This window comes from Labrus mixtus, chromosome 21, assembly GCF_963584025.1.
Source record: "Labrus mixtus chromosome 21, fLabMix1.1, whole genome shotgun sequence".
Classification (NCBI taxonomy): domain Eukaryota; kingdom Metazoa; phylum Chordata; class Actinopteri; order Labriformes; family Labridae; genus Labrus; species Labrus mixtus.
This window is the reverse complement of record NC_083632.1, coordinates 14,727,606-14,739,767: the sequence shown is the minus strand read 5'-3', so window position 1 is coordinate 14,739,767 and position 12,162 is coordinate 14,727,606. Positions and strand designations below refer to the sequence as shown.

Here is a 12,162-nt window from a genome sequence, read left to right as displayed (position 1 = left end):
ATCTGCACGTCTACAACCTGAGGCCAGCTCCAGGCTGATCTCAGGCAGAGGTGGGAATGAAAGAGGTGGAAATACCCGGCTATTGTAACATACTAAAGGAGAGTTTTCAAGAATCTGTACTTCACTGGAGAATTCATTTACTTTTTTTTCTCCTCACATTTGAAAGAAAAACCAGGCTCTTCTCGGGGGAATAATCGCTTTTCTCCTCTGAATGACTTCATAAGCAACTCATTTACAACATCATAAACTCTCTGAAGGAAAAAACAGAATTGTATTTTCTGTTAAATAATAAAGAAATGTTGTTAATTAACACTCCAGGCAAACTGCAGACTTGTGATACAGATACTTAAAGGCTTTTGATATTTGTGAACTGACGACGTATTTATTTGGTTTTCCAACAAAATGTGTCATGTTTAAAAGCTTAATACAGTTATTGTGATATCAGCAATATTCTGATTTGCTATAGTATTGTTTAAAGGTGACATATTCTCCTCCTAAGTGTAAATAAGTCTCAGAGCTCTTAAAAACATGTGTGTGAAGTTTCTTGTTCTAAATCCACTCTGATCCTGTATTTGATCACGCCTATAAACCCCTCTATTTCAGCCCTGCTCAGAACAGGCTGTTTCTGTGTCTGTACCTTTAAATATGTAAATGAGCTGTGTTTGACCACGCCCCTCTCTGGAAGGGCTTGGGTGTCTCGGTCTTTCTCGCTTGATGTCCTATTGTTTACGGTGAGAAGTCAGACTCAGAGGGCAGAACAACACCTAGCTGTGGGAGTGTCACCCACCTGGGGGAGGGGTTGACTTCAGACTGAGGAACATCTTCTGAGACTTATTTAGGAGTTATTGTGACATCACTAAGGTGAGAAGTTTTTGCGCTTCGTTTCATGAGAAGAGACCAAACATATTGAGATCAAAGGTCATGTTCCATTACTTCCTAACGCATCAATAAGTATTACTAAAGAGGGGAAACTCTTAGGTCGCTTTTACAGATAAAGTCTGGATTTCCCCCTTCTTCACTCTGGTGAACTTGGAAGTTAACTTGGAAGAGAGCCCTATTTTGAAGGGGACCAGAGTTTGTTTTTTTGGTCCGCACAAGAGTTCGTTTGAGCATCCACCCAAAACCAAACGAACGATCTGACAAAGAGCGCCAAAGTTAGATTCAAACGGACCAATCAGCTCAGGCGTGAATGCACTCTTAACTAATGACCTAGAGAGCTGCACAGTGACCGCCTACATATTCTGTGGCTCTGGTTCCGGAAGTACATTTCCCCATTCAAATCCTTCCTTAATTTTTCACAAAATCCTTACATCAAAAGATTGGTGCCTGGAACAAAGACAGCCAGCTACCCCAATACTCGTATCTATAGTACATTTAATTAGGCGCCAAAACGGCATTTAAAAACGGGAAAAAAAGGCGTGTACATCATTTTCGTCCAGAGTCAAGGAACTACCAAACCCACAATCCATTGCGAATGATCCCTCTTCTTCTTAAAAGTAACTTTAGTCGTTATCGTGTTTATCCTGTTAATGTAATTGGTGTTAGATCTTGTAGTTTGTGTTGTTTAAAATATAAACTACATTCACTGTGGCAGAACAAGGTTAATAGTACATTTCATGTTAGCTAACTAACTAGCTAGCCTGCTAGCGAAACTTCTCTGTTCGCATATGGCGCCAATGGGCGGTAAAACTTGCCATGGTAACAGCAAGCTCAACAAATAAGAGACGTCGCTGTGACACTCTGTGATCGTGGGTAGTGTTCTTTGCCCTGATATCGCAAATATATATATATATATTTTTTTAAACGATGTTGATATCAGACAAATTTGTGTCTCCTACAGGAGCATATATTATTGTTTAATACTCGAGTAGCTCGTGGTCAGTCTACCTGTGACCACGAGCTATTCACGGTTATGACATCATGGATAATAATCAAATCCACTATGGAGAAAATTAACGGGATTTTTACATCCTGAACCAAACTGTTGAGCCCTATAAGCTTTAGACTATGGTCATGTAGAATAATGAACAATAAGCAGATAGTATGCTATGAATTAGCATGCTAATAAGCAACTATTTTATAATGAATGTGGAGACCGTATTATAAAGTGTAACCGTCTTTTTTTATTAGAGTATTTCTTACACATCTATTTGTAATTTTACGCCTGCCAAACGAACGACTCCCACAAACCGCTGCATGACATCAGTAATAAAACCCTCACAGGGGAGCAGGAGGTCACGGTGATAACTTTCGTTCTAACAGCGAGGAACACGGCAGGTTGCACACGCTCCGTCAACCAGAGGGCGGCTCGACCTCGACAGAACATTAAGTGGATCCTCGGCCAATTTTATTCCTTTTAAAATGGAGACGGACAGCGACCTGCTCCCAGAGAAACGTTCACGGCTATGAGACGTGGCACTTCTATGATTCAATCTCGAGCAGAAAAAAGCCTCGTTTCAATAACTGAAAGGATGGAGGCGAATTGAACAGAGGGCCGTGTCAAGGGCTTTTTCACACATCACACATGTCGAGCAGCGTGTTCGAGTAAAAGCTGAGCTGAGCTGTGAATGTCCCCTTTGCTGCTGGTTGCTCTTACCATTCTTAGGTGTGCGTGTGGGGCTACCTAAAGCCACATGGTTATAGTTGTGCTGATGAGTACCTGCAATGACAAAAGCAATGAAACATCTGTTCAGCGTACACGAGGAAGCACAAATACAGACTGTCAGCAGCGAGAGGGCCACAATTAAAGAGATAAATCCCCCAAAATGTTGAATTCTCAAACACGTTTTTTTTTTTATATATATAAATACAGATTTATGTAAGAGAAATGTGTGCACTAGAGATGAACTTTTGAAGTGCACACAATGCATGACACCACATCAATATTCTGCACATTCTTAGTGGGTGAAATATCCCTTTAATTCCCTCTCGTTTAAGCAAATGCACATAAATATAGATGAAGACTTTGTGGGATGGTTGTAAAGTAAAGTGGAGTCTGCTGTAACCGCAGTGTCGCCCTGTGAAAACATGTTAGCATTATACAGAAATCAAGAAGCTTCAGCAGGAAGAGAGAGATAAACACAAAGCATGAAAAGAGGCCGGGAAACAATATTCATCACATCATGTCCCACATCATGCAGAATCTCTGCAGAATCTGTGGAGATGACATTATGTAATATTAAAGACACAGATTGAACATCAATCTTTACATTCAGTGTGATCACAAGATGGCTCCAATGTTATTCTTCAGCAGGGGAAACAGTTCAACATCAGCAAACACACAGCAGATAGTTCAGCAGATAAGAGCTCACACTGCACTGAGACAGAAAGTGCATCAACATAAAATCTCGACCACACAGCGGATGATGGAGGATACATTGGTTTGCAAATTAGAAAGTTGTGGCTTCATCATATTTTAACCGCTTCATTTGCAACAAGCGGAAACCTCTGGAGTTGAAAAATGAAGTCAGTGCAGTACCTCAAGTGTCCACTTGAGGCTAGCTCCAAAAGCCCCTAAAGTCCCATTAACACCCATATTAAAATACACACTTTTAAAGCAGTAATCAACATGTTTACATCCTGTTTTGGTCTGAATGGCTCCTGTCTTTATGGACACACACTGAACAGGGGGTGATCTTTTATATAACTCATCCTGTTTGGTTATATCATGGCTAAGAGTGAGGCAGATTTAGGGGATGGCTGGTTTGACTGCATGCATGAAACCCTCCTCAGCCCCAGATCTTTGACTGTACCCCGTTTCCACCAAGTGGTCCTGCTCGCTTCGGTTCAGTAACATAACATTTATTGGCGTTTCCACGTTCAAAAGTTGGGAATGGTACCAAAATAACCAATCAGTATCGTCCTACTTCTTTGCTACCCTTCTGTTGGGGTGCCAGGCGTACCCTAAAGGGAGGAGCTAGACACACTGCAGTCCGTTGATTGGTCGAAATAATCGTCACTTTCCGTGAGACAAAAGGTCAAACACAAAAGGCGCCATGTTTAAATATCCCCTGGATTTCTAGAGTGGTTTCAATTCAGTTGTAGCTCCGCCCCATAGACGACCTCGTAGGTGCAGACCTCTGTTGGACGTCCCACACACACACACACACACACACACACACACACACACACACACACACACACACACACACAGGTTGCACCTGAACACTACCTGCATACACAAACACAAAGGAATCACCAAAGTCAAAGTTGCACTCTGTCCCTTTATGTGTTAGGATTACATTATGGTCATCAGAAAACCATGAGATCTTGGCTGTAGTAGCCTACATTTCCCATGAGCCTCAGTGACCATTGATGTTACAAAGATACCAGGAACTCATCATTGGTTTGAATCACAGCTGTAACAGAACAAACACAAACAAACAAACAAACATTGAGCTTGACTTACAGAGTTTGTAGTTTTGAGTTTCCTCTGAGTGTAATCTGTAGTTGTTTTGATTCTGATTGCAAAGTGAACAACAAGGAAGTGCTTATGTTGAGCTATTTCTTAATAAATGCATCCACGGTATTAGCTGAAGATGCAACAAGTTTATTTTGTAATATGAACAGCAGATTTGACCCACTAAAGTGATTGAAGTATGACGCATTTATCTTCCTTAAGGGCTACCTATCGGCAACAACCCATCAGCAGCTTTGACAATCATTAAAAGTGGCGGTTAAGAGGCGCCTTGAGGTTACGTATTTCACTACCTAAGCAGCTTTGGTCTTCATTGCAGTGGCTGTGGGTTCAAATCGGACCTCGGCCCTTTGCTACAGATCTTCCCCGCTCTCTCCTCCCAGCATTTCCTGTCTCTCTTCAGCTGTCTGATCAAATAAAGGCAAAAATGGGCCCCCGAAAAAGAATAGTTGTTATCAGGATACAAATGTAGCTCAGTCTGCAGAGCGGGCGCCCACTAGAGGCCACAGTCCTCGATGCATCAGCCGTAGGTTTGACCCCGATCCTTTTCCCCTTTCTCATCAGATTTCCGATCAATGAAGTCCAAAAGGCCAAACAAAGATGTTAAATTAAGGCTGTGATGCACCTGAGGATGGCGTACTGACTATGATTCAAACTCAAAGAAGAAGAGAAACTGAAGTCCTCTCACAGTGACTTCATGAAGGAGGGCGTGCACGGACAGAAAGGAGGGCAGCACGTTATTAAGGCTGAATCATTAACATGTCATTTTCTTTTTTTGAAATTGGTTCGTTTGGTTTTGGGTGGATGCTCAAACAAACTCTTGTGCGGACCAAAAAAACAAACTCTGGTCCCCTTCAAAATAGAACTCTCTGAAACGAGACGTATTTGATTGGTTTTAATGGTCAATTTTGTTTCCCAATTGAGGTGTTCACAGAGGATTTTTTTGTTCTTTGTAGTTACACGATGTGAGGCTCCATGTAAACAGAGATACAGATCGTCAGTGTTATAAAAAGCCATGAGTGCAACAATAAAGAAAATCATCTCATCAGGAATCTATCATCTCAATGAGCCGAATTAAATCAGTTATTGACACAGACACTCAGATTGAGCCTCAGCTACCTTCACTTTTATTTAAAGCAAATAAATCAAGTCCTTTTAATTTCTTTCTTTTTGTATTTTGCGTTTCTGATTTGAGAACATTTTTATTTACATTTCCACAGCAGCACTAATTCAAGCTCTAACCAGCAGTGACTGTCTTCTGTGTTGTCATCTGTTACAGCAGAGCCTTTTTAATTTCCAGAGAGTAAACACCAGTTTGAGCTACTCGTGTGCCCATCGTGCCGTGCAGGAGTGTGTGTGTGTGTGTGTGTGTGTGTGACACAGTGTGATGCAGTGTGCAGAGTCTCAGCTGGCTCTGCTCTGTGGAGGTGCTTTAGTTGAAAGATGGGACCTTTACTGAGCCCATTGTACTGAGAAAAGTTGATGAATGACAGCTATTCCCAGCAGTGTGTAGGACCGTGTGTGTGCATGAGTGTGTGTGTGTGTGTGTGTGTGTGTGTGTGTGTTTGTATGTTTGTATGGAGGAGGAGGAGGCAGCGATAGATGCAGACCCCGTCGCTGAGTGTTGCCGTTGCGACTCGTTCCTTTGCTGTCGGCTGCTGTGCCTGTTTAAAAATGCATTAGAGCCGACTGCTGAAACGTCCATTTACATCTGTCACACTCGTAAAAGTGTGTATGTGCATGCATGTGTGTTTTTCTGAGTGTGTGTGTGTGTGTGTGTGTGTGTGTGTGTGTGTGTGTGTGTGTGTGTTGGGGGTAGTGTTCAATATTTGCTGATGGATGAGATGTGTCTTCCTCTTTGCTCATTTTAAATCCTTAAACAGAAGAGATGATTCACGATCATCTGAGACGGTGTTTCCTGAACACATTGAAGGTTCAGGATTGTATTATAAAGATAAACGTCTGTTTATCTACTAGCTGTGTAACTACAGTTACATACTGTACCCTGCAGCGAGGATGTTGAAGCTCTTTAAAGCTGTATATTTATTATACTTCCAATGGTTAAAATAAACGGCTGCAGGAATAGTTCTGACTCGCTCCTCTTTGTGATTATCATTTCTTTAACAATCGTGCTACCTCTGTAATTGAAGAGAATGTGCAGAATACAATTACATAACAAAGTCACAGATGTTTGACTGAACCCTCTGTTTTGACTTGAGGACAAATCAACAACAACAACAACAACACAAACCCACTCCTACCCACACTCTCAGGTTTCTCCTGCCAGCTATGAATGCAGGTATTCAGTTGAATGAAAATGGATTTTGTAATAAACAAAGTAAATAACCGAGCACTCTCATGTCCTTCAGGAAGAATGTTTTAAGACATCGTCCACAAAGATGGATAACTCTCGCTCTTCTAGTTACTCTTCGAGTAAAGAACTGAAAATGTAAAAGCAACAAGAAGTACCGTTTCCACCTCCAAACAGTCATTTCGAAGTAGCTCTCGCAGAACAATGACTTCCAACAGAGATTGGCGTCTCTCTCATGTCCACAGAGCGCCCTGATCGCCTGTTTTCAGCACAATGTAACTTTGGGCACGGTCACACTGGCCAAACGTGCCGTGCTCAGACACGGCACACTTCCTTGGCTGTGGCACAGTACAGTTCATGCATGAGCACAAGCATGCGGTTACACAACGCTGACAGCCTTCATTATGGAGAAATCCAGAGTTTCATTGCCGTATATGACTAACATGACTCAATATAAGCCACAAAGTAGCTGTCATGTTCTCTGTGTTGTTCTCCGATGTGCGCCTGTGGACTCGGCCGTGCATCTATTTTATTCATTTTTTTTATTTATGGCTGTGTCTGATAAAAATGGCTGGAAATAAGCTGCAAAGTCAGTAAAGTAGCTGTCATGCTCTCTGTGTTGTTCTCCGATGTGCATACGCAGACTTAACTGCGCGTCCCCTTTTTTTTTTCTTTCTCTCTCTCTCTCTGATTCCACCTGTTTGTCAACTCAGCACACGTCATAATAACATAAAGCATGCATGTGTTGTATTACGAGAGGTAATTGTGCTTAGGCACGGTTAGTCCTGTGCAGTGTGACCGCGGGCCGTGCCGACCAGCGTGGGAATGGCGCAGCGGGGGGCCAATCGTGCTTGAGTACGGCACGGTACGGATGGCCAGTGTGACCGCGCCCTTAGGCAGCGAGTCCCAGAGAAGTGTGTTCGTCTTTACGGCGCTTGTTCACACAGCAGCCTTCAGCTACAAAGCAGCCAGTTAGCCCATCTCTGTACTGTTTGATTCAACGGTCAAGTCTGACTAGAGGAAATATTGGACAGGCTTTTACACGTTGCAAAGAGGTTGGCAAAACAGTGGTCTGAAGCTGAGCTGGTTATGTAAATGGTCTTGAGCTTGTATATTTATTTTCTAGTCTTCTGACCCCTCAAAGCGCTTTCACACTGCAGGTCACACCTACACATTCACACACTGATGGGAGAGGTTGCTGTGTAAAGTAACTAATACATTCATACACATTCTAAGCAGAGGGAGCAATTTGGGGTCTTGTCCAAGGACACATCGGACATGTGGCTGCAGGAGGGATCGAACCCCAAACCTTTCTGTTAGGAGGCGACCGACTCTACCAACTTAGCCACATCCGCCAATGTGTTATATGACAGCAACTCTCAGTGGGCAGCAAAGTGGTCTGTCTTTTTTAAAGCACTGGATTCTGACCCAAAGTTAGACAAGTTGGAGTGTAAATAGGTGCATGCATATTTGCATATCTGCATATTTGATGAGTAATGGCAGCATGCAGCACAGATATTTTAAGATTCAGAAATGTATATGATAAAATCTGCACAAAAAGATCTATCCACTTTGATTTTTTGAATTCACAGAAGGACAAACTTATGGAGACAAAAATGTCACAGAGCGGGTCCCACTGGCAGAGGAACTCATTGGGGGGGGGGGGGGGGTACTCTACAACGTTCTTGATCTCTGAGAAGTTTGGTCTCGATTGGGTGAATTCCACTCGAAAATGTTCTGAGGGGTCCAGAGAGACGAATCGAGCCGAACGGTTCACAGAGAAGTAGCTCATTAAGATCCTGGACCACCATGTTCAGTGATCCGTCTTAATCTGGGGGCCAATTAACCTTATTCAACCGACACTCCCAGCACGATCTGACCCCCAAACCTCTCAGAGCCACGAGGATCATGATTGGCTCTGAGCGACCATCGCACAAATCCCCTCACTGCCTTTCTTAGCAACTACTTTCTTGAGCGGCGTCATGCTAACGGTTGTGTGTTCTGTCAGCTAACCAGCATCCAAAGGGTAGCTTGAGACAGAGTGATCAATAGAGGGAGCACCAAACTAACCATGTTAGAAAAAATGGAAACAGATCCTTAGGGTCCCTTAAAAGAGATGCTTGAGTATTCCTTTAAACAGAAACTGAAGGGAGCCTGGTAAACGGTACAGAAAACCTCAAAAAAGTTTTGAAGGGTTCCACAACTCAGATGCTAAGTGTTCCTTAAACACCTTCTTTTTTTAAAACTAGAACCCTAAACAGATAATTAAAGGTTGCTCGACACATTCACTAAGCTGATGTTATCTCCTGAATTTGTACGACACTGAGGGGCCGTGATGAAGCTCCCGTAGATAATGGCCAAGAATCAAAACAACATGGCATTTTTCCTGTGTTACATAATTAAAAGACTGGAAACACTAAATTCACATATCAGACCGATTCAAAGCCGGTTCCGCTGTCTAACAATACCGAGGGTTTATTATTATATGATTGACGTGCTCTCCAGATTGTCGGATTAAAGAGGGTTGCTATTTAAATTACTAAATGGATGTTTTTCTGTCAGTATGCTGATGACACAGCGGTGTGTCACTCAGATTTACTGTCTGAATAAAGCATAACTCAGTGATCAGTGGGCTGCAGAGAACTGGACTCGGACACTTTCCGCTGCACACAGGCGCCCTCACCTCCATGAGATGATTACTCACATCAAACAAGCGATCTCCTGAGAATACCTCCTCACTGAGTCTGCATAATAGCATCCAGATGGCGCACAAGTGAGTCAGTGATGTGACATTTGGCGTGGCATTTTGTTTCTTATCACACTTCCAAACATCACATTCATAAACCGCAAACAGGGGAGGCAGAGCCCGCTGATGAAAACCTTGAACCCCATGCAGAGGTTAAAAAAACCGTCTGCAGAATCAATCGCGGTTACAAGCTGAAAGGCATCTGGGAAACCATCAGAGCATCGATTACTTAGGATTTGCATTTTGTCTAACAACTGGACAACCCTGTGATATCCAGAGGATGATCTCTGTGGTTTGGGTGTGTGTGTGTGTGTGTGTGTGTGTGTGTGTGTGTGTGTGTGTGTGTTGACCGTAGTCTCTTGACATTCTATGAACAGGGACATCATTCTGACAGCAGAGATGAAGCAAACGAAGCTCTGACAAACATCCCGTCCATCTCATCAGATCAGTGACAACTCAAAGACAACATACAAACAAACGAGGTCATCAGAGGGCTTTGCAGGAACAACTGAGCAACCTCCAGATGTGAGCAACAGAATCAACAAGGCGGGGCAATACCCAATGCAACACACCAGGCCTCATTCAAACATCATGTTAGACAACTGAAGGAAAGCCCAGGACAAAGAGAGGTGAAGTCTCCCGAATGCACACGCTTCAGACCCTGACACACCAAGCAGATGGAAAAGAACTAGTGGCGACGAAGGCCGCTTGTGGCGTCGCCTCACGTCTTGGCCAAAAAGTTGTACTTGAACACACCACATAGACTACAGCCGACGGCCAACCACCACGTACGTTCTGCACGTGTGAGAGGAAATAACTCTCCATGCCAGCAGGCAGCGGTAGTCTGTTGTTATGATACGAGAAGACCATTTTCACACCGCTGTCCCTCACCCCTCGTATTATAGGTAGCCTACTAATGGAGAATAATGTCTGATAAAAAGTTGAAAATGGCGCTGGCGTCGTCAGTCCTTGGTCTTTTAGTGGAAAAAGAAAAGAAGAGACGGAGGAGACAAATAAGAAGAAACCGCACTAATGGGTGAAAGCATGGATACTACAGCGGCATGCTCAAGGGGCTTTCCTGAACCTGTGACGAGAGCTGGAGAGAAATGAAACCTCTGAACAGCCAATCAGAGAGATTCCTGTCACCGACGCTGATTCTACTTGTCGAATCGGCCGAAAAAATACTGATGCTTCTCTGTGAGCTACAAAAGCAAACCAGACCGTCCAGAAGGAGATGGATTATTTCTATAAAGTTTTTTTTAATGTCACTGCAGCTACAAGGTTGGTGTCATTTCCTACACATTTTTTAAATACCAAACGACTTTGTTGATCTCATTAGTGTGGATGTTTGAGGCAGCTCGTCCGTAACACACGGCAACAAACAAACAAACAAACAAAGAGAGCAGATAAACCATTAATTAGGAGCTGAATTAAATGAGAATGAATAAAATACTTAATGAACAGACGTGATAATAACACAATAAGAGGAACATTCAGCTATCAGAATAATAAACTTCTTGGTTTTATCTTTCTGACAGAGCAGGTGAGCCATTAAAAAACGTTTTACGAGCAGGTAAAAATTAACGACGCCCTGATGGCCACAGAGATGATTCACCTCCATGAACATGTCCAGAAGAAGCTCCAACACCTGCGTCTGTTTGGACAACTTCTCTTCGTCTCACTTTGTTCATCTTTGAACAGATTTTTAGAAATGTTGCATTCAGGGACAAGTCATGCAGCAGCTCAATGCTTTGGAAATGTAAACTATGAGTGCATATGGCGCCATAATCTCACTCACAACTACTACGATACTGCAGCTTTGTCAGAGACCTTTACATTCAAAACAGTCTGGATACCACTGAAGCATCTGTTTGGCTAACGCAGGTCTCTGCCGACAAGTTAGCAGAGATAAATATGCAACACCTGGTTCCAGTTTTACAATAAAGCAGTCAGGTTGTGGATTTGGAAAGATCTGAGTCCTTTCATTTTATACCAAAGAGACTTGGTTAGGGTTTTGGAAATGACGATTGCTTGGCTTGAATTAGCACTGCTTGTTACTCGACTAACAAACATCGAGTAAATGAGGCAACGCCTGCGACTCGAGCTGCACAGATTTTACTCTGACAGATGTCATTCAGGTCTCTCCCTCTGCTCTGCTCTGCTCCGACTGGAGGTCATCACTCCTCAATTAGTGCATTTAAAATAAATCTATGAGGAGTGACGAAGGTCGGAGGCTAGACGCCAAACTCAAATGATGATCTGCTGCTGCAATAAAGATTTCAAACGTGCAAACGCGAGTACATTCCACAATTTCAACGGTTTCAAAACGTCACTAAAAAGGGTGTAAAAGTTATTTATCTGTTATTGTTTAAAAAGACATGGAGGCAGCATTCTGAATCAGTCTTGTTGACCAATGTCCTCCAACCTCCTCTCTGTACAGACTTCTGGCTCTTTGAACCACGCCACCCGATGTCAACGACACATCAACAATACACTCAACAACAAGATCGAGTCAAGGGGAGCCCGAAGCGTCATATTTTGAAGCATTGCGACACTGAACATGTCAGTGTTTCTGATGTCTTGGGAGTAAGAACAGGCTGAGTATGATGGGGATGGTGTTGCATACAGAGAGACAAACAAAACAGACAGACAGGCCCAATTTAATGGACACCCTAAAGGCTTGGCATC

General features: G+C 43.0%; 1 protein-coding gene across 10 annotated transcripts in view; it reads right to left on the bottom strand.

Moving 5' to 3' along the window:
- LOC132955353 (protein shisa-6) overlaps positions 1-12,162 on the bottom strand; it is an 83,714-nt gene that overhangs the window by 11,760 nt on the left and 59,792 nt on the right. For 6 of the 10 annotated variants that reach the window (XM_061028185.1, XM_061028186.1, XM_061028188.1 and 3 more), the window contains one exon: positions 2,597-2,659. The exons of the other annotated variants lie outside the window; for them this stretch is intronic. In XM_061028185.1, the coding sequence (XP_060884168.1) occupies positions 2,597-2,659 (63 nt within the window). The remainder of the gene's footprint in view (positions 1-2,596; positions 2,660-12,162) is intronic. 10 annotated transcript variants of the gene reach the window in all.